Source organism: Impatiens glandulifera, chromosome 7 (assembly GCF_907164915.1).
Source record: "Impatiens glandulifera chromosome 7, dImpGla2.1, whole genome shotgun sequence".
Lineage (NCBI taxonomy): Eukaryota > Viridiplantae > Streptophyta > Magnoliopsida > Ericales > Balsaminaceae > Impatiens > Impatiens glandulifera.
The window spans coordinates 38,373,352-38,396,000 of NC_061868.1; the positions used below are offsets into that span (position 1 = coordinate 38,373,352).

Below are 22,649 nucleotides of genomic sequence, written 5' to 3' on the forward strand. Positions count from 1 at the left end.
AAATACTTAAGGCAAAGTGTGGTTCGCCCTGAAAAAAGACGGACCTGTTCATTCCGTTTTACATGGCTTCTGAGCGAAGGAAGTTTCGTCCGATTCTATGAAGTAATTAAAATGAAGTATGTTTCGTTCCCGTCCTTTGATGAGTATAATTTTTTAATTTTTTTCTAATTAAAAAATAAATAATTTTGGTGAATTTGTGTATTTACATGCATTAGTAAATGTTTTTACATGAAAGGTGAACTGTCTTTTCATGGATGTGTTGGGGATTTTACATGAGCTTCAGGGTAAGAAAATTTTTAAGGCAAAGTGTGGTTCGCCCTGAAAAAAGGCGGACTTGTTCATTCCGTTTTAGATGGCTTCTGAGCGAATGAAGTTTCGTCCGATTCTATGAAGTAATTGAAACGAAGTATGTTCGTTCCCATCTTTTGATGAGTATAATTTTTTAATTTTTTTCTAATTAAAAAATAAATAATTTTGGTGAATTTGTGTATTTACATGCATCAGTAAATGTTTTTATATAAAAGGTGAATTGTCTTTTAATGGACGTGTTGGGAGTTTTACATGAGCTTCAGGGTAAGAAAATACTTAAGGCAAAGTGTGGTTCGTCCTGAAAAAAGGCGGACTTGTTCATTCCGTTTTACATGGCTTCTGAGCGAAAGAAGTTTCGTCCGATTCTATGAAATAATTGAAACAAAGTATGTTTCGTTCTCGTCCTTTGATGAGTATAATTTTTTAATTTTTTTCTAATTAAAAAATAAATAATTTTGGTGAATTTGTGTATTTACATGCATCAGTAAATGTTTTTACATGAAAGGTGAACTGTCTTTTCATGGATGTGTTGGGGGTTTACATGAACTTCAGGGTAAGAAATTTTTTAAGGAAAAGTGTGGTTCGCCCTGAAAAAAGGCGGACCTGTTCATTCCGTTTTACATGGCTTCTGAGCGAAAGAAGTTTCGTCCGATTCTATGAAGTAATTGAAACAAAGTATGATTCGTTCCCGTCCTTTGATGAGTATAATTTTTTAATTTTTTTTCTAATTAAAAAATAAATAATTTTGGTGAATTTGTGTATTTACATGCATTAGTAAATGTTTTTACATGAAATGTGAACTGTCTTTTCATGGATGTGTTAGGGGTTTTACATGAGTTTCGGGTAAGAAAATACTTAAGGCAAAGTGTGGTTCCCCTGAAAAAAGACGGACATGTTCATTCCATTTTACATGGCTTCTGAGCGAAGGAAGTTTCGTCCAATTTTATGAAGTAATTGAAACAAAGTATGTTTCGTTCTCGTCCTTTGATGAATATAATTTTTTAATTTTTTTCTGATTAAAAAATAAATAATTTTGGTGAGTTTGTGTATTTACATGCACAAGTAAATGTTTTTACATAAAAGGTGAACTGTCTTTTTATGGACGTGTTGGGAGTTTTACATGAACTTCAGGGTAAGAAAATACTTAAGGCAAAGTGTGGTTCGCCCTGAAAAAAGACGGACCTGTTCATTCCGTTTTACATGGCTTCTGAGCGAAGGAAGTTTCGTCCGATTCTATGAAGTAATTGAAATGAAGTATGTTTCGTTCCCGTCCTTTGAGTATAATTTTTTATTTTTTTTCTAATTAAAAAATAAATAATTTTGGTGAATTTGTGTATTTACATGCATCAGTAAATGTTTTTACATGAAAGGTGAACTGTTTTTTATGGATGTGTTGGGGGTTTTACATGAGCGTCAGGGTAAGAAAATAACTAAGGCTAAGAGGGAGATAAGAAACCGCCTCAAAGCATCGCAATAGACGCAACAGTAACCTGCACCCACCGGCACTTTTCCTTGACTTCTGTCGGTCCCCAAACTCCGAAAAAGTTTATGTTATTATGATCCGTCAATACGAAACTAGAAATCTGAGCTAGATCTAGGCTGCAGGAGAGCACTTCTACTCAGACAAGTGAGCTTCGCGCCAAACCAACAATCTGCACGCTTAGCCGCATTGTTCATCTTGATAGGGAAGGAGAAAGGAAGGCTATGAATTGAGTTAACGCGCTCTGTAACCCATGGGGGTTGATTCGATTCTCGTGTCTCGCCTTTCTAATGAATTTAGATTGGTAAAGTATTTAGTGAGCCGATCCAGACCTAATTTCTCTGGTTTCTAAGAGCACTAACAAGGCTAAACTCGTCGGTTTTAGAGAGCACTGAATCATTCGAAAGGGGAAGATTTTACATTTGGATTTGACTTAGAGAGGTCTGTGAGCTCGAGCTGGATGAGGGCGGTGAAGCTTTCCTCGCGTTTAGCTAGTTTCGCTCGTGCCAGTGGGTGAAGGGTGCGCTTCGCATTGAAGTGCTACCCGGAACCTACCTGACTTCCTCGATAATTTGTTTGGATATAGGTCGGAAGAAGCAGGCACACCCACCACCACCAAGTTTAGGGAGTCGGAGGTTAGTGATTCTTAAGCTAGCCTGTGACTGTCCCCTTGCTCTTCGTGAGCCATAGCAAGAGGATTGAATAGAAAGAAAGCATTCGCAGTAAGCCTAGCGGCTTCCTATGATCACCGATCAAATAGCATCACGCTCAAGAAAGGATTTCTCCTCAAATCAAGTAAGTCTTCTCGGAGCTGGAAAGAACGGATCAAGAAGTGGTGGTTCAGTCACTTCGGTAGGGGATTCGCGATGCCATCTATATGATAAAGTTGTTGATGGTACCTCACAATGGGGGTGCTGCCCAAGCTCCGCTAACTACAGGTCCAAATATACTGCGCCAGACCGAACACCCGAAAAATAAGTTCTTTCTCCTGAAAACAGAAATGGACGAAAAACGAGGAGGTATTCTTCAGCCATAAGAGCTTACCCAAAAAAATAGCCTGAAGAATGAGTGTCTCATCCCTTATGCAACTCGCCAGTGTCATCACTCACTAGATGAGCGTTTGTACCAGTTCCAGACGTCTGCCCAAGACCCACACTTCAAGCCTTGTACCCTACCACCTAAACTCCGATATGTCTTGGTCTGGTTAATTGTTCCGATCTTACTTTAGGCTGATCCACAAGTCATATATATTTAGTCTTTAAAGACAACTGGATCAAAACTACAACTAGTTGTCTTCCCTGCTCCTAGCAATGATCGTCTAGAGCTATGTCTTCACGTCACTCCAGCCCGTCTTTTTCGCATCATGATTTAAGAAACTGGCATTCAAATGGGACATCGTGTTTTCCCGTCTTTTTTGCAACATCTTAGGTCAATCAGTCCCTCCCTTCCTTCTTGTTAACACAGGAAAGATAACCCATTCTAAGGTAGAGCTCTGTGAGTCATACAACAAGGTTGTTCCTTTGTTAAAGTAATGTTCTTACTCGGGTTGGGAAGAAAGGATACTAAGATCGGAACACACGACACGACCTAAGTAACCAACAAATGGGGATGCCAATCTTATACATAAAAGACCGCTATCTAAAGTTACCTGGCAGGGGGCTACGCAATATCATGGAAGAAGGAACAAGAGGCATCAAAATGAAAGAATGGAAAATATCCCCTAATGATGACTTCTCCATCAATCACCATGTCTTCTTCTCTATCTCGACGGAAGTATTAGCTAAAATTTCTCATGTTCTTTTATTTATATATTGGGTTTAGTATTTGGTGGGCTTTGCCCCCTCCGGTAAGTCTCAGTCAGCTTCTAACAACACCAACGGGATTTGAGAGAGAGGGGTGAAGTCGAAGTTCGTCTTTCTTCCCTTCGGTTACGTCCTTCTGTCATCGTTTTTAGGAGGTTGCTAGCCTTGTTGCCTTGGCTGATTAAAGACATCCTCGCGCGCCATCTTTCTTAAGTGAAAACGTTACTTTTATAGACCTCTTTCTTTTTTTAAATACGAGAATTTTGTGAGAATTTTATTTTTTAGACTCTGTTTTGTTAACAACATGTACTCTTTCTGCCTTATAGGGTCAGAATCATCTGTCCTATTCAAACTCATAGCCTCGATAGTGGTTTACGGCAATCAAGTAGTCCTCTTCATTCCGTTTTACATGGCACCTGGCGAATGAAGTTTCGCTCTGTATCTCATATATGTATATTGTGATTACTTGGCGCCTGGAGCGAAATGAGCTTTGCTCTGAAGTGATACTTGCATTCCTTTTGAAATGGAACCTGGGGAAAGGGAGCTTCACTCCAAACGTTAACTAGAATTCCGTTAACGGCGTTTGGAAAACCCAAATGGAATTCCGGATTCCGGATACTCCCTCCTTCCCTTCAAACTATCTTTGCTTTATTATTAAAATAATGCTCCTGAGATTTCATTGGTCTGCAACAGGGGAACACTGAAATCGGGAGCAGAAGATCCGGTTTGGGGAATTTGAGGGAGGGAATGGGGAGGGATATATGTGTCACTACATCACTTGTTGGAAAAATGATAAAAGGTGAGAAGAGAGAAATTTTATTTTATTTTATTTTTGCTAATCAAATCGCCACATCATTCCCTCCCTCAAATTCCTTCACCCAATCATTTCTTTTTTAATATATTTATTTTAAAATCAGCAAATAAAAAAAAGATAAGGGTTAAATAATAATAATATAAAATTTCTTAATTAGAATTTAAACAAAATATAAAAGGCCTATAATCGTCTCTCCATGCTAGCTAATAGACCTAATAAAAGCTAATTTGTTTTGATTTGCCGTCATTATTTGATCTTCAGTCGCCATTAATATAACTTTGATCAGATGGCGATACCTTTATTTGATCAGCCGCCATTAATAGATCTTCCTTTGCAGAATTCTCTCTTAGAAATGTTATCTTTTTAATTTGTTATTTTCCACTCTTGATCGAACTTAACTGTTCGTTTTGAATTTATTATCATTAATGATACCCTTTAAGGAAATCTTGAATGGGTCGATATCAAATATCTAATTATTAAGCTAGTTATTAATATGGGAACATATGTTTTTTCTCTTCTAATCATTGTAGTAATTAATATTGTTTGATCGAGGAGCAACTATGGGTGTTGTTTGTTGTTGTTTTGGACCACCACGTAATAACATTGCTTCACGTTCAAACCGTTCTGGTCATGGCCCGAATTGTTGGAAGTGCACTTCTTGTGTTTTTCGGAACATCGGCAATTATCTGGTACTAAAATCGTAATTTTGATTTGGTTTTGTTTTCGATATTTTGTGATGTGGTGTGTATACAACTAAATTAATTTTGTATTATAATTTTGGTGTTTATATTCATATGCTTTTATTTATTTGTATTAACAATCTATGTTCACCTAAGAGTTGGATTTTAGTAAAATAATGCTCCTGTGATGTCATTAGAGGAGGGAATTATGGGTCACTACATCATTTGTTGAAAAAATGATAAAAGGTGAGGAGGGAGAAATTTTATTTTATTTTTTTTTGCTAATCAAATCGCCACATCATTCCCTCCCTCAAAGTCCTTCTCCCAATCATTTCTTTTTTAATATATTTATTTTAAAATAAGCAAATAAAAAAATAAGGGTGAAATAATAATAATAATATAAAATTTCTTAATTAGAATTTAAACAAAATATAAAAGACCTATAATCGTCTCTCCATGCTAGCTAATAGACCTAATAAAAGCTAATTTGTTTTGATCTGCCGTCATTATTTGATCTTCAGCCGCCATTAATATTGCTTTGATCAGATGGCGGTACCTTTATTTTGATCAGCCGCCATTAATAGATCTTCCTTTGCAGAATTCTCTCTTAGAAAGGTTATCTTTTTAATTTGTTATTTTCCACTCTTGATCGAACTTAACTGTTCGTTTTGAATTAGATATCAAATATCTAATTATTAAGCTAGTTATTAATATGGGAAAATATGTTTTTTTCTCTTCTAATCATTGTAGTAATTAATATTGTTTGATCGAGGAGCAACTATGGGTGTTGTTTGTTGTTGTTTTGGACCACCACGTAATCACATTGCTTCAAGTTCAAACCGTTCTGGTCATGGCCCGAATTGTTGGAAGTGCACTTCTTGTGTTTTTCGGAACATCGGCAATTATCTGGTACTTAAATCGTAATTTTGATTTGGTTTTGTTTTCGATATTTTGTGATGTGGTGTGTATACAACTAAATTAATTTTGTATTATAATTTTGGTGTTTATATTCATATGCTTTTATTTATTTGTATTAACAATCTATGTTCACCTAAGAGTTGGATTTTAGTAAAATAATGCTCCTGAGATTTCATTGGGGGAGGGAATTATGTGTCACTACATCACTTGTTAGAAAAATGATAAAAAGTGAGGAGAGAGAATTTTTTTTTTTTTTGGCTAATCAAATCGCCACATCATTCCCTCCCCCATTCCCTCCCTCAAATTCCCTTTCCCAATCATTTCTTTTTTAATATATTTATTTTAAAATCAGCAAATAAAAAAAAGATAAGGGTGAAATAATAATAATAATAATAATATAAAATTTCTTAATTAGAATTTAAACAAAATATAAAAGGCCTATAATCGTCTCTCCATGCTAGCTAATAGACCTAATAAAAACTAATTTGTTTTGATCTGCCGTCATTATTTGATCTTCAGCCGCCATTAATATAGCTTTGATCAGATGGCGGTACCTTTATTTTGATCAGCCGCCATTAATAGATCTTCCTTTGCAGAATTCTCTCTTAGAAAGGTTATCTTTTTAATTTGTTATTTTCTACTCATGATCGAACTTAACTGTTCGTTTTGAATTTATTATCATTAATGATACCTTTTAAGGAAATCTTGAATGGATCGATATCAAATATCTAATTATTAAGCTAGTTATTAATATGGGAAAATATGTTTTTTTCTCTTCTAATCATTGTATTAATTAATATTGTTTGATCGAGGAGCAACTATGGGTGTTGTTTGTTGTTGTTTTGGACCACCACGTAATCACATTGTTTCACGTTCAAACCATTCTGGTCATGGCCCGAATTGTTGGAAGTGCACTTCTTGTATTTTTCGGAACATCGGCAATTATCTGGTACTTAAATCGTAATTTTAATTTGGTTTTGTTTTCGATATTTTGTGATGTGGTGTGTATACAACTAAATTAATTTTGTATTATAATTTTTGTGTTTATATTCATATGCTTTTATTTATTTGTATTAACAATCTATGTTCACCTAAGAGTTGGATTTTAGTAACATAATGCTCTTGAGATTTCATTGGGGAAAGGAATTATGTGTCACTACATTACTTGTTGGAAAAATGATAAAAGGTGAGGAGGTAGAAATTTTATTTTATTTTTTTTGGCTAATCAAATTGTCACATCATTCCCTCCCCCATTCCCTCCTTCAAATTCCCTCTCCAATCATTTCTTTTTTAATATATTTATTTTAAAATCAGCAAATAAAAAAAAAGATAAGGGTGAAATAATAATAATAATATAAAATTTCTTAATTAGAATTTAAACAAAATATAAAAAGCCTATAATCGTCTCTCCATGCTAGCTAATAGACCTAATAAAAGCTAATTTGTTTTGATCTGCCGTCATTATTTGATCTTCAGTCGCCATTAATATAGCTTTGATCAGATGGCGGTACCTTTATTTTGATCAGCCGCCATTAATTGATCTTCCTTTGCAGAATTCTCTCTTAGAAAGGTTATCTTTTTAATTTGTTATTTTCCACTCTTGATCGAACTTAACTGTTCGTTTTAAATTTATTATCATTAATGATACCCTTTAAGGAAATCTTGAATGGGTCGATATGAAATATCTAATTATTAAGCTAGTTATTAATATGGTAAAATATGTTTTTTTCTCTTCTAATCATTGTAGTAATTAATATTGTTTGATCGAGGAGCAACTATGGGTGATGTTTGTTGTTGTTTTGGACCACCACGTAATCACATTGCTTCACGTTCAAATTGTTCTGGTCATGGCCCGAATTGTTGGAAGTGCACTTCTTGTGTTTTTCGGAACATCGGCAATTATTTGGTACTTAAATCGTAATTTTGATTTGGTTTTGTTTTCGATATTTTATGATGTGGTGTGTATACAACTAAATTAATTTTGTATTATAATTTTGGTGTTTATATTCATATGCTTTTATTTATTTGTATTAACAATCTATGTTCACCTAAGAGTTAGAGTCGGATTTTAGTAAAATAATGCTCCTGAGATTTCAGTGGGGAGGGAATTATTTATCACTACATCACTTGTTGAAAAAATGATAAAAGGTGAGGAGAGAGAAATTTTATTTTATTTTTTCTTTGCTAATCAAATCGCCACATCATTCCCTCATCATTCCCTCTCTCAGATTCCCTCTCCCAATCATTTCTTTTTTAATATATTTATTTTTAAATCAGCAAATAAAAAAAAGATAAGGGTGAAATAATAATAATAATAATAATATAAAATTTCTTAATTAGAATTTAAACAAAATATAAAAGGCCTATAATCGTCTCTCCATGCTAGCTAATAGACCTAATAAAAGCTAATTTGTTTTGATCGGCCGTCATTATTTGATCTTCAGCCGCCATTAATATAGCTTTGATCAGATGGCGGTACTTTTATTTTGATCAGCCGCCATTAATAGATCTTCCTTTGCAGAATTCTCTCTTAGAAAGGTTATCTTTTTAATTTGTTATTTTTCACTCTTGATCGAACTTAACTGTTCGTTTTGAATTTATTATCATTAATGATACCCTTTAAGGAAATCTTGAATGGGTCGATATCAAATATCTAATTATTAAGCTAGTTATTAATATGGGAAAATATGTTTTTTTCTCTTCTAATCATTGTAGTAATTAATATTGTTTGATCGAGAAGCAACTATGGGTGTTGTTTGTTGTTGTTTTGGACCACCACGTAATCACATTGCTTCACGTTCAAACCGTTCTGGTCATGGCCCGAATTGTTGGAAGTGCACTTCTTGTATTTTTCGGAACATCGGCAATTATCTGGTACTTAAATCGTAATTTTGATTTGGTTTTGTTTTCGATATTTTGTGATGTGGTGTGTATACAACTAAATTAATTTTGTATTATAATTTTGGTGTTTATATTCATATGCTTTTATTTATTTGTATTAACAATCTATGTTCACCTAAGAGTTAGATTTTAGTAAAATAATGCTCCTGAGATTTTATTGGGGGGAATTATGTGTCATTACATCACTTATTGGAAAAATGATAAAAGGTGAGGAGAGAGAAATTTTATTTTTATTTTTTTTGCTAATTAAATCGTCACATCATTCCCTCCCCCATTTTTCTCTCAAATTCCCTCTCCCAATCATTTCTTTTTTAATATATTTATTTTAAAATCAGCAAATAAAAAAAAGATAAGGGTGAAATAATAATAATAATAATATAAAAATTTTTAATTAGAATTTAAACAAAATATAAAAGGCCTATAATAGTCTCTCCATGCTAGCTAATAGACCTAATAAAAACTAATTTGTTTTGATATGCCTTCATTATTTGATCTTCAGCCGCCATTAATATAGCTTTGATCAGATGGCGGTACCTTTATTTTGATCAGCCGCCATTAATAGATCTTTCTTTACAGAATTCTCTCTTAGAAAGGTTATCTTTTTAATTTGTTATTTTCCACTCTTGATCGAACTTAATTGTTCGTTTTAAATTTATTATCATTAATGATACCCTTTAAGGAAATCTTGAATGGGTCGATATCAAATATCTAATTATTAAGCTAGTTATTAATATGGGAAAATATGTTTTTTCTCTTCTAATCATTGTAGTAATTAATATTGTTTGATCAAGGAGCAACTATGGGTGATGTTTGTTGTTGTTTTGGACCACCACGTAATCACATTGCTTCACGTTCAAACCGTTCTGGTCATGGCCCGAATTGTTGGAAGTGCATTTCTTGTGTTTTTCGGAACATCGGCAATTATCTGGTACTTAAATCGTAATTTTGATTTGGTTTTGTTTTCGATATTTTGTGATGTGGTGTGTATACAACTAAATTAATTTTGTATTATAATTTTGGTGTTTATATTCATATGATTTTATTTATTTGTATTAACAATCTATGTTCACCTAAGAGTTGGATTTTAGTAAAATAATGCTCCTGAGATTTCATTGGAAAAATGATAAAATGTGAGGAGAGAGAAATTTTTATTTTTTTTTGCTAATCAAATCGCCACATCATTCCTCCCCACTCCCTCCCTCAAATTCTCTCTCCTAATCATTTCTTTTTTAATATATTTATTTTAAAATCAGCAAATAAAAAAGAAGATAAGGGTGAAATAATAATAATAATAATATAAAATTTCTTAATTAAAATTTAAACAAAATATAAAAGGCCTATAATCTCTCCATGCTAGCTAATAGACCTAATAAAATCTAATTTGTTTTGATCTGCCGTCATTATTTGATCTTCAGCCGCCATTAATATAGCTTTGATCAGATGGCGGTACCTTTATTTTGATCAGCGCCATTAATAGATCTTCCTTTGCAGAATTCTCTCTTAGAAAGGTTATCTTTTTAATTTGTTATTTTCCACTCTTGATCGAACTTAACTGTTTGTTTTGAATTTATTATCATTAATGATACCCTCTAAGGAAATCTTGAATGGGTCGATATCAAATATCTAATTATTAAGCTAGTTATTAATATGGGAAAATATGTTTTTCTCTCTTCTAATCATTGTAGTAATTAATATTGTTTGATCGAGGAGCAACTATGGGTGCTGTTTGTTGTTGTTTTGGACCACCACGTAATCACATTGCTTCACGTTCAAACCGCTCTGGTCATGGCCCGAATTGTTGGAACTGCACTTCTTGTGTTTTTCGGAACATCGGCAATTATCTGGTACTTAAATCGTAATTTTGATTTGGTTTTGTTTTCAATATTTTGTGATGTTGTGTGTATACAACTAAATTAATTTTGTATTATAATTTTGGTGTTTATATTCATATGCTTTTATTTATTTGTATTAACAATCTATGTTCACCTAAGAGTTGGATTTTAGTTGATTTCTAGGTTAATACACGATAAATACGATGTATTGTGAAGTTTATTTGTAATGTGATTGTATTAGGGTTTCTTTCTAAACTTTTTTTTCAAAGAGTAAAAGTTTTTGGGTGATCAATAAAATAGTTTTATCTTTTAAAAACACTAAAACAATCTTGTGGATTGTTTGGTGTGATTTTTTCTATAAAATTATATGATTTGTGGGGATCATATTTTATGAAAAAATTGCGATTATTTAAGTTAAATTTTCAATTACCACATTTTAGAAAACGGGTAAACAATTATTTAATGTGGTATATGCAAGATTGTTTTCATACAATTCAATATTGTGTTAATCATTCTCAGGTTACAGGTTCTACAAGGTCTAATAATACAACAATAGAGACCAATAAACACGAAAGGGAACCGAAGAAAGAGTGTATTGTCAAGTTAAACTCAGAAAACATAACTGAAAACAAAGATGAAAACATTTCATCTTCTAGTGATGAAGAAGAAAAGGAAAAGAGAATGGATAGACTTAAGCATATCTTCTCATCATGGGAAGATGAGGATGTTTGTCCAACTTGTTTTGAAGGTATGCAAAACTTTGCTAGCAATTCTATGTTATCCATTTTCCATATATCTTAATACTAGTGTTATTAGAATGAATTCAAAATTAAGTTTGATTCTATTTCTTTTATTTAAAGATTATACACTGGAAAATCCCAAGATTACCGCGCATTGCAGCCATCATTATCACCTTGGATGCATCTACGATTGGATGGAAAGAAGTAAAAATTGTCCAATGTGTGGGAAGGTAAGACACGATTCTAAACTAAACTACTATCGTGGAATGACTTTAATTTATTTATTTATTTATTTCTTATCGAGCACAAACAATTCCATGATAAAATGAGGATCAAAATCTCCTTAGTATACATTTGAATCTTTGCGAACTTACTATTTGTTTCAATCGGTATTGCAGTTGATGAATTTTGACGGCATGCAATAGACGCAGTTTGAAGCAGGGAATCCAAATGAATATAAATAAAACCGAATGAAAAATAAAAAGCTACCAAGATAAGGGATAAATTGAATACCAACATCATCTTGAAGCTCTTGAGAAAATTGCAGTTTACATACAATGACAGAAATTTTGGTCTTAAATGTATCCTTTTTTTCTGAACAAAGTGAAGAGTTGCTGCAGCCTCCATCATTTAGTAAAAGTTTTGTAGTGAGTGTTATTATTGACTTGTTTTATTCAGTTGATTAAATTTTAGGGTTATTTTATTGGAATTTAGTATTTGTTAACTGAATTTTAGTTACTTATTCAAACTATGGAAATTAATTAATATGTTCCCCATAAATGACTTTGTATCATGATGGTTCTTACACATGTTTCATATCTTGACAAGCATCCAATTTGTCATGGGACTTCTTCGTCAAAATAATGTAGATTTGTTTTACTCCCTAAACTTTTATAAACTGACTCAAATTACATTTCATTTATTTGACAGCGGAAGTTATTTGATCGAGCCTATTACATATTGAAGAAACAAAACTAGCTATTGATGCAAATTGAAGAAACAAAATGATTTGATTCCTAAATTGCTTGTTTTGCATGCATTTATTGGATATGCAAATAACTTAACCCGTATATTTAACATCTGCGACTCAGTAAGTCCTCGTATAGAAGTGGTGGGATTATGGTAGGAAACATGTCCAAGTTAATTACCCTTTATTTTACTGTAGAATGCCGATGGCAAATGGATCCTGTTCTTCTCTTATTCCTGGGATTATTAATTCACTGATACTATTCTTAAAAATCAATAAACAATAGTATAAAATCTTGCATCAAATTTTGTAAGTGGTGAGTACATCAGATGAGAGTAAAAAAACTGAGTTTTCTCTAACACTTACACGTCAAAACAAACCGAACTGTTCAAAGCAATACATATATTACCTCACGAACTGCAATTCTGTGTTCAAACATCATATTAGAAGTGACTGACGGGTAACCAGTAGCACCTGAGGAGAAAACCATCTTCTATTGGCTTCTCGACATCTTTGTTAGACAATCATAGCACCATTAGTAAGTTAAATTCTTTTCTCTGCTAAGAATCTACAATACAGCAGCAGCCCAGAAATAAAACACGACAAATAAGTGTAATATCCCATCAAATCTTTAATCCCGAGGGGTCTGCTATGGCCGGAAAACTGTAGGTCAACTTCGACCTCTCTTTATACACATTCATCTTGGTGGGGTTTGTGATTATGATTATGATATTTCTTGGAGTGCTAGATTCAGCTCTTGAGCAGACTTAGCAATAGAACCCCCTTTCCTAATATAAACAAATAAAAAATCTAACTCAATTAAATTGAATTTATAATCTTCAAATAGAAAAGGTTGAATAAAGGGCTGTTCATAGGCATACCTGGAAAGAACTGGAAGGCAATGTTTAACCTTTTCCAGCTCGATATAGCAGAGATTACAGCGTTCCAGCCTGTGAAAAGAACTCGTGCATTTAGAGGATTCAAACAAGACTACAAGTTTACAAGATAAAATCATACATACCGCTGCTCGGCCTCAATGTCCACACCGACTGGGGATGATGCTGATACAGCGGAATAGATGATTGAACCGAACACTCTAACCATCTTTAGAAGCATTTCAAGGGATATTCCTTGGTGCCTTGAAATATCAAACAAGATGTTAAATTGTTATTCTAACTTCATTTTCCACCACAAACTTTACAACATATATGGGTTATTGTTTTCACCATTGGCCCAAACAGATCAATTTTCAATTACATCAATAGCAGATGGTTCTCATTGTGGCTTCACGGTCTTTAAACTACTCAAAGTTTCACATATAAAACCCTTTAAAGTGATTCCTAGTGTAATACCAATTTATGAGCTCTATGTATGCAAAAATTATTTCTTCAAACTTTTTTTCTTTTCCAATTTTATGTGACCTACCACAGCAAAAGATTGTGTCTTAGCATAGCTTATTTAGAGGGAAAAATTTGAACCATCAGCAATGGAGTAAAATCATAGAGTCTAAGGCCTTCTTCTTTGATGAAAGGTTAATCAAAATAACCTCTTATCCCATCATCACTCAAATCATTCAAATCATCAAACTAAAATACCCTTTATTTTATTTTTTTACATTTTAAGATATTAAATACAAAGGATATTTTAGTCATTTAACCCAACTAATCTACTTTTACATCAAACCAGTTTTTTTTTTTAAAAACGCTACATCAAACATGCTTTAAGAGAGTTCATTCTGACAAGTAATTTAAAAATTGTTTATAACATCCTACAATATCAAGTGCATCAGCAACTAAACAAGAAGTGCCAAACAAATATATATGTACCTATCCGTTTGACTTTCAAGAAGGAGATTTAGAAGTGGTAGCATGCATGTGCAAATATCTAATGTGACACCATCCGATTTCTCAGTGAGAAAGCCAATTACATCAGCAAGAACCTGCAGTTTGCAGTAGTAACATGATCATAAAGCTTGTGATTATAATTTTGAAAAGAGTATAAAACAACAGCACAAATAGTGATAGTCTTCTTGAAACATACAGCATGATCATTCATCTTCTCCATGGCCCGGAGTGCCCCCTTAATATCACGCCTATCCCAATATCTATGTACCACCTACAAACATATATCCCAAGTTTTAGAACATAATGAATGACTGAAAACAGGGAAAAAAAAGTATTATCCAATTACTATTTAGCAAAAGAAACATGGGATTATAGCAGATCAGGGGCATTGGAGGGTTTTAGGTTGAATACTTTTGTTTCATGATACCATTCAGCATCAGTTGGACCAAATGGTTGGAAAATTAGCAAACCGTTATATACTGAAAACGCTGATGTAGCTCTTCAGAAAAATGTAGTAAGATATATTAAGTGTTGCACCATACAAAATGTTAAGTTGAAGATCATTACAGCTCTTCAGCAAGTTCAAGCAGCATTGCCTTTCCAAACTGTTCAAACCTGCTGAGAATAATATAACAGTCATGGGTTCAATCCACCAATAAAATTTTGGCAACAAATTGTTGTCATTCCAGCCAATGTGGAATGTAGAACTTCTGCAAGCAGTTGTGGACCCAGCCTGGGAGCAAGGCAGGGAACGGGCCACTCTATCTTTTCTTTTTCTTACAATCATAATCCCTTTACTTTCTATGGAACAAGTGTTCCAATTGGTACAGAAATTCACATGTTTTTATCATCTCGAAACCTCATGAATTGCACCCGAAGAACTCTTTTATTTTTTAATTTATAGGTAAGGATAACCTAGTCACCCCAAGAACCAAAGTGATTGAATGAACTGCATCGGGGGTAATATGATTCAAATGTACATCCTTGTTGTCTATGAAATTTGGAGCCAGAAAATTGCAAGAACTTTTAGGAGAACTAGAAGGCATGCTGACCAACTTCCTTTCATAAATGCAACCTTTCAGCACAGATTTTGGGGTAAATTTCATAATACTCATGATAACGGACTATAATGCATAGAATGAAGGATTTACACAAACTTCCTTTCATAGATAGCCTGGCATAGTGTGTTCCACTCCTGCTATATTGGTGCTAGCTTTGTTCTTTAGACAAGTATCTCAATTGAACTCGCCTTTTATAGCTCTTTTGATGTATAGTCAGCCTGTTGAGTGCCATTTTTGTCTTCTTTCATTTTGGAAGTGCCACTTAGATTTTTTAATTAAAAAGGGGCAATTCTTTTCCCAATAAAAAAAATATTATACATCATGCATGAATCTTAAGACATGGAGAAAGAGTCTTGACAACAGTTAATGCAGTTAGCTATACTTTAGGTCTTTAATCCAGTTAAGAGGATTAACGAGTTGCTCTGTATTATAAAGGCAATATTACCAATGTTTGCAAATTCATGATGGATGTAAAATCACCTGTAATTTGGCAAGACGGGACTGCATTGAGCCAACAAACTGATTATGTTGATCCAACAGATCTGTAATAACATCTTCATCAGTTGCAGACACAGTTTCTTTTTCTGGAGAAGGGTGCCCTCTCTGTTACAAAAATAAAACCAATGCCATCAGCTATTTAAATTAAATGCTACAGAGTCCATTTTTACAAGTAATTAATATCCAACAAACTATCCTGTGACTTACTTGAATTGTTAACGACCTGTTAGATATAAGAGTGAGATCATACTGTTTACGCGGCAATTTATATCATTGTGATATTGCTCTAATTAATGTGTGAACTAACAGGTTCTAGCAAATAAGAGATGTACACATATTCAATTATAGGTAAGGACCGATCTCTCATTCTAGTAACCTTGAGGAGTTGAAGTTAACTATAGCACACTTCAACCAGTCAATTTGATTAACACAATCTTGCTATAAAAAAAACAAAAACAATGCAAGCCCAAGCACATAAGGCTTAAAAAGATAAAAACTTCAACCAATCCTCAAAACCATAAACTAACTATATTGTTTCTATCAAGGAAAATGCTTTGCACTACAAGTTGATTGCTAGCCAAATGACCTGGATGAGAGAGAAAAATGAAAGGGTGAGTAGAGGAGAGGAAAAAGTGTGTTACCTAGCATAAGCTAAAAAGAAGTGAAAAGGTGAATAGAGAGAATGGAAGAGGCATAGTCAGTTGAAAGATTTAATAGATAGAAAAGAGGGAAGTAATTTTCAGTATGAATTTCAGATTGTTAAAGTCATCCTGCATAGAAATACTCTTCTATGGAAAGTGAGACCCGTAAGAGAGGGTGAATCGCTACCTTCATGAAGGGAAACTTGTGACAATGAAAATATTGATTTAGACTTTTGAAGAATGAAGGATGACAATGAGATCAGCTGTCGAGAGAAAATTATTGATGATATTGTTAGGAGTGTAGAGAAAAGAGAAAGGAAAACAGCTAAATCAAAGTTGGATAAAGAGATGCACAAGATGCTCGTGAAGCATCCGCTAAGAGTGGAGCTACAAGTTGACCTCAATTCCTTTGATTTAGAGCTTTTAAGTATTTTTAGGGACTCTCCCTTTTTTGATGTTTCACTTTCTGATGTTCTTTAATTAAGTCACTACATCTCTTGCACCACAAAAAATAAAACACAAAGAGGGAAATACAACAATTTTGCATTTGATAAGCTTACCACATTGCGCCTTTGCGGGTTACAAACAGGCACAGTGTCTGGGAGATTGCTAGAAGCAGGAGATTCGTGGTAAGTGTATCTGTCTCGTTTCTCCCAATTAGCAACAATAGAACGTGTCCTACCTAAAATGAGATTCAGTGAGGGAACACTTTAGTAAATTGGTTTAGAAGCATCTCATAAATTAATTGCATACCTCCTTGTTGGCTTTCAACTGGAAATGCATCTCTGTTACCCCTATAAGCACGATTTTCATCTGGATGAAAAGTCAAAGGATTTTTCATGTGTTAAGAAATTGAGGGAACAATTTATTAAATTGATTCAGAAGCATCTCATCTCATGAGTTAATGGCATACCTCCTTTTTGGCTTTCAAATGAAAATGCATCTCTGTTGCCCCTATAAGCACGATTTTCATCTGGATGAAAAATCAATGGATTTCACTTGTCATACAAACTAATTAAAAAGAAGATGTCAGGCAATGGATCCAAAGATATCATAGAACAAACAGTGTTGAGTATTACAGGAATGTAAATATGGGGATTTGAATCAAAAAGGAAGGAAACCCTAGTAAGGATTACTGGAATGGGGCTTTCCATTCGTCCTAAATCATCAGGCAACTGTAGAAATCCTTGTCACAAATTATATTTTTTGTTAAGAATCCCAAATTGATTGGGTGATTACAACTTTTTTGAATGAAATGCCACAGTTCTACTTTAGAAATTCAAATAGCAATAATAGGGAAAAGTTTAACCATGTAAAAAAAACTTTCATAAAGGACCAGAAGAAGGTTCTTAATCAAAGAATACATACAGCCACCATGTTGGTAAGTGCTAAGCGTCTCCTGCAATGAATTCGTCCTATATCTCCCAGAAGACGTGCATCTGACATCTTTCACATTCACCTCATTTTCAGAAACTCCTGATAATGAACCTTTTGCTGCTGGAAATGCGTTTTTGTCCATCATATTACTCAATTCAGTGATCTTCACAGTTTCAGCTTCGGATTGCATGGTAACAGATGGCTTCTCTGGCTCCTCTCTTACATTTGAGATCTTTCGTAAATCAGATGTTTTTGTCTGCATGGAGATTGGCACACGTCTTCCGCCAGTAATTTCCTTCTTAGATTCAGCTACATCCAACAACCCATTATGGCGTGGAATTATCACAGGTATGACTTCTGACCTGTTGAAAACTGAAGAACTTATCGTTGGCTGGACCTTGACTGTATTCCTCTTTGGAGCTATTGCACCAGGAACTGTTACTGAACTAGCTGGAGCTGGAGCTGGAGTAACCTTTGAATTGTTGTTGGGAATTATCTTTTGTGTACTCGGGATACTTCCTGTCGCTTCATGGAGGCAAATATTCAAGAAAGGCTAATGTAAGGTATACTGTGAAGATGCAATATATGATAAGAGAACCCCACTCCCAGTAAAAATTAATTGGGAAGAAAGAAACATGAAATCAGTAAAAGAAACCCGTGAAAGGGAAAAGAAATGCAAAATAATATATAGAGGCATTTTCCCCTATCTCTTCCTCTTTATCACTGTTTGTAGTCAAAGAAGTCTTAGTTCACGACAACTTATTAATACAAACTTTAACTTTTAAATAAGAAAAGGTACTATGGTACTAGAACTAAAAAGGTCGTTAGTTTAGAGATGGTAAATAACATACATCCAAAGGATTTTGCCTCCTTCGCAACAGGCTCTGAGTTTTGAGTGACAGAAAGCTTTGCCAATGATTTTGTTTCCTTAGCCACGGGGTCTGGATTTTGAGAGCTGGATAACCTCCCGTGACTGCTTTTTGTATTGTTTTCACTCAAAACAGGTGTGTTCGCACCTGAACTTTGTTTTGATTCTGCATGACCATTTGTTCTAGAAATATTACCAAGTGAATATGGTTCAATACGCTGCACCATGGGAAACAGGAGAATGACATGTGAGATTCACAATGTGAGAAGAAAGTAAAGCTACACATACCGATATATCAGTGAAGTATAAAAAGCATACCGAAATATCTACAACCCACACTCCAACACCACTCTGGTTAAAGGAGCAGCCCAGGAGCTTCCCCTCCTGAACATTGAGATCTGAAATTCTAGACCATCCAACATCTACTGAATCATAACATCTTATGGGCTCCCAAGAGAAAACCTATAGAAAAGCACATGGAGCAATAGAAAGCTCAGAAACCTACCTTCAAAAGCTCAGAGTTCACAAGGTGACAAGGCATCATTCTGTTGTAATTATCATGAAAAAAAACTACCTTCAAGCTTTCATGCACACCACAGAGAAGTGTTCTTCCATCAGGGTTAAAGGTCATACAACGTACTCCTGTAGTCTAGGGTATTAAAAAGAAATGAAACTCAGTGAAAAATACAAGCAAGAAGAAGGTCAGGAAAAACCCCAGCCTTTTCATTTATTATAAGCATTACAAGATGAAAATAGTAAATCTATGAGAGACTGTCCAAAATATTCACCTCAGGACCAGCAGAACCGATAAGCTCAAAAGTTTCAAGATCCCAAAATTTAACAGTTCTGTCAGAAGAGCCTGCAGAGAAAGGTCAGATTATAGAGGAAAACAATATAATATGATGAATGAAATGGTGACACCTACAATAGTAAGAAACAGAGGAAAAACATGACAGCAAATGGTTTGGTCCAATACAACCATAGTATATATGCCTGAGCTGTTCACTTGATAATCATAAAAAAGGATTACTTGCTTCCACAGTCACACACTGACTATCCAAAAGACTAAACAACCTTCTAAACATGAATGCACTAAAAGGATATATGAATGAGCACTGACAAGTTTCCCATACTCACAAAGCGTAGATTCACACTTAAGTCCTATTTTATGAGTTTTTGTTCTTTTACTTCTCTAACGCCTGAAAAGAGGCTGTTTAAGTAATCTCAACTAAGACAAGCACATAAGCTCCCAATAAGAAAGTTCTCCAATCATCTCTTAAAAAGATAGCATTTAGAACGTCAAGAGCTTGTTTGAGTGGTTTATTTGGGATTATTTCCAAACAAATGAACATCCCATTAATCATCACTTCCTCAATCCCATCATTCAAATCATCAATCCAAATAAACCATTTTAGCGTGGATTATTTAAGTTCATTTATCTAAATAAACCATTTTTTTATAAGAAAAACAGATTATTCCTAAATAACCTTACATCAAACAAGCTCCAATTATAATTTCATCTTTTCACCTCTACAATGTTTTTTATCATTCATGGATAATCTAACTTAATGCATCTGTTGAAGATATACACTTTGGAACCTTTTAATTCCCCCCATCTGAAGGAGTTTAGAAACCAATACTTTATCACCAGTTGTAACATCTAATTAGCAACATGTTAGGATGCCAATTCTCTAATCCTGCAAGAAAACCTTCTCTTTGGTTTGACACCAAAGTTCTTACGCAACAACTATAAGCTTGAAGTTTTTTTTTTACATCCAATCATTGCAGGTACTTCTACATTTGATCATGCAACACATGATTCACTATTACAAACAACATGTTCAATTGAGCCATAGAGATCACTCATGGATACTTCAATACATTTTACCACCTGCTAGATATCACATAATTAATGGAAGGAAAGCAGCAAAATATTAACTTACCAGTAGCCAGAAGAAACTCGTTAGGATGAAAATCAATACACTGGATCGGGCCATCATGACACTTAAAATCATGCAGCAGTTTCCCAGCTGTCAAATCCCAAAGCTGGAAAGAAAAATAATTTTTTTAGAAGGAATGAGGCATCGGCTACATTTGGAAACACATGTACAAAAGTTTTGAATCCAAAATAGTATCTCGATGAGATTATGTTTGGAAACTAAATTGAGGGACAGATTCAAAATTCTGGTCCGGATACAGAAACATAAATTATAAGTGTTTACAAATGGGGTGTACTATGACATTGAAACCAGTTGCAATTAGTACATTAACCAAGTGCAAATATAGCAATAAACTATGGAAAAATTGGAGAAAAACAAAGAGGCTAGTTTCTGAAGGCAGATTCTTACCTTAACACTATTATCTTCTCCACCAGATACAACCCACCGTCCATCAGGTGTAAATCTGATAACATTGACCCCTCGGGTGTGGCCCTTATACGTGTGTGTGCATCCTTTTCGTCTAATATCCCATATCTTAAGATTTGTATCAAGAGAACCAGATGCAAAGAACTCTCCAAATGGGTGAAAGTCCAATGATATGCAATTTGAACGGTGACCAGTTAAGGTACGAACAACTATAAGGAAAAGTTTCATCAGTCTCAAGAACCAACTTAACTGAATACACTACAGCTAAGCATCTATTGACCAAAATTAGCAAAACATACTCTTTGCCTCCTCTAGATCCCAAAGCTTAACTGTCCCACTTGCCGCACCAGCAGCCACATATGCTTCTGAAGTATCAAAGCTGACAGAGTCAATCCCACTGGTGTGACCAGATAAACTCTGCATAGTCAAGCACCAATATGAAATTTACAAACAAAAAGGAAATCCAAATTGAGAAGATCATAAACTAAGAGAATATAGATAAGCAAAAAAGGAGCTAACCATGATAGCGTTTGGCTTCCCAATGGCCCATAAGTTCACTTTATGATCTTCACCTCCAGTGACAAGAGTTCTAGACGATTTCTTTCCAATCTTCAAGCAGTTCACATTAGAAGCATGAGCTACAAACTCCTCTAGTTATATAAGGTCAAGGTAAATCTATTGTATTAACACTAGAAACATCATTACTGTTATAAACGAAAAAGCACAATCCCCCAGAAGCTGAGGACCCTAGAAAAAGGATACGTAGCTTATAAGCTCTAATTGTGTTCGTCATATAGAAGAAAACTCAAGAGGAGGTTAAGGCACCTCCTCCTCACTCTGCAATGTAAAGTATTCCAATACCCTCCTACGAAATCCAACCTTCTTCAGCTATCAATTTAACCTTCCATCTATTCTCCGCTGAGATTTAGATAAATAGACCCTCCTCAATCACCAGATCTAAAAACCCACCAACTTCACTACTTTTCAAACCCTTGACAGCAAAACCAAACGCATTATCATTAGCCAGACTATTACTAACTACTTCAACTTGAAACTGTAAAGGGCATAACTTAAAAATTAATCAGATCGGATAAGAAAGAAACGAATGAATGAAATGCAAATACGAAGACCTGACTTCTTACCAATATTCCGTTCCCCGGCTGATGAGAGATAAAGGGGGGAATTTTAATACCAAATTAAGCTACCCAACTATTTATAGTTATATAAACAGCTTCAAAGAGAAGATTTTTATGAGCTGATGATATTTTTTCTTGGATGTCGGCGCAGATGAGTGCAGTAATGGAAAAACCCAGTAATCCCCTTTTCTTCCTTAGAGCATAGATAGATAGATCTATCGATGTTCATAGAAGATGGGTCATTTCAATTTGAAATTTCTGAATCAGGGGAAAGATGAAAATGGAAAGGTTTCTTTTAACCTCACGTATTTATCTTCCCTTCCCTCCTCCGTGAGAAATTTAAAAAAGAATTAAATGAAAAGATGAAGATGAAGAATGTTGATTAATGATGAACTAACGGGTAATTAATAAGAAC

The 22,649-nt window shown here is 34.3% G+C and overlaps 2 protein-coding genes across 2 annotated transcripts; one reads left to right on the forward strand and one right to left on the reverse strand.

The window, feature by feature from the left end:
• Positions 1 to 10,619: 10,619 nt before the first annotated feature.
• On the forward strand, positions 10,620 to 11,901 carry LOC124909842 (E3 ubiquitin-protein ligase At3g02290-like). The gene is made up of 4 exons (XM_047450475.1): positions 10,620 to 10,748; positions 11,256 to 11,484; positions 11,597 to 11,706; positions 11,875 to 11,901. Exons 1-4 carry the CDS (start codon positions 10,620 to 10,622, stop codon positions 11,899 to 11,901), a joined length of 495 nt encoding a protein of 164 aa, XP_047306431.1.
• An 802-nt stretch (positions 11,902 to 12,703) lies between these two features.
• On the reverse strand, positions 12,704 to 22,559 carry LOC124944761 (katanin p80 WD40 repeat-containing subunit B1 homolog KTN80.4). Its single transcript, XM_047485098.1, has 20 exons — positions 22,241 to 22,559; positions 21,861 to 22,089; positions 21,618 to 21,748; positions 21,398 to 21,515; positions 21,081 to 21,307; positions 20,676 to 20,778; positions 19,521 to 19,591; positions 19,307 to 19,381; positions 19,051 to 19,194; positions 18,716 to 18,950; positions 17,856 to 18,389; positions 17,401 to 17,460; positions 17,241 to 17,300; positions 17,048 to 17,169; positions 15,829 to 15,951; positions 14,484 to 14,558; positions 14,270 to 14,382; positions 13,465 to 13,581; positions 13,325 to 13,393; positions 12,704 to 13,231 (listed from the first exon to the last, which is right to left on the reverse strand). Exons 2-20 carry the CDS (start codon positions 21,889 to 21,891, stop codon positions 13,168 to 13,170), a joined length of 2,472 nt encoding a protein of 823 aa, XP_047341054.1. The 5' UTR covers positions 21,892 to 22,089; positions 22,241 to 22,559; the 3' UTR covers positions 12,704 to 13,167.
• Positions 22,560 to 22,649: the final 90 nt, after the last annotated feature.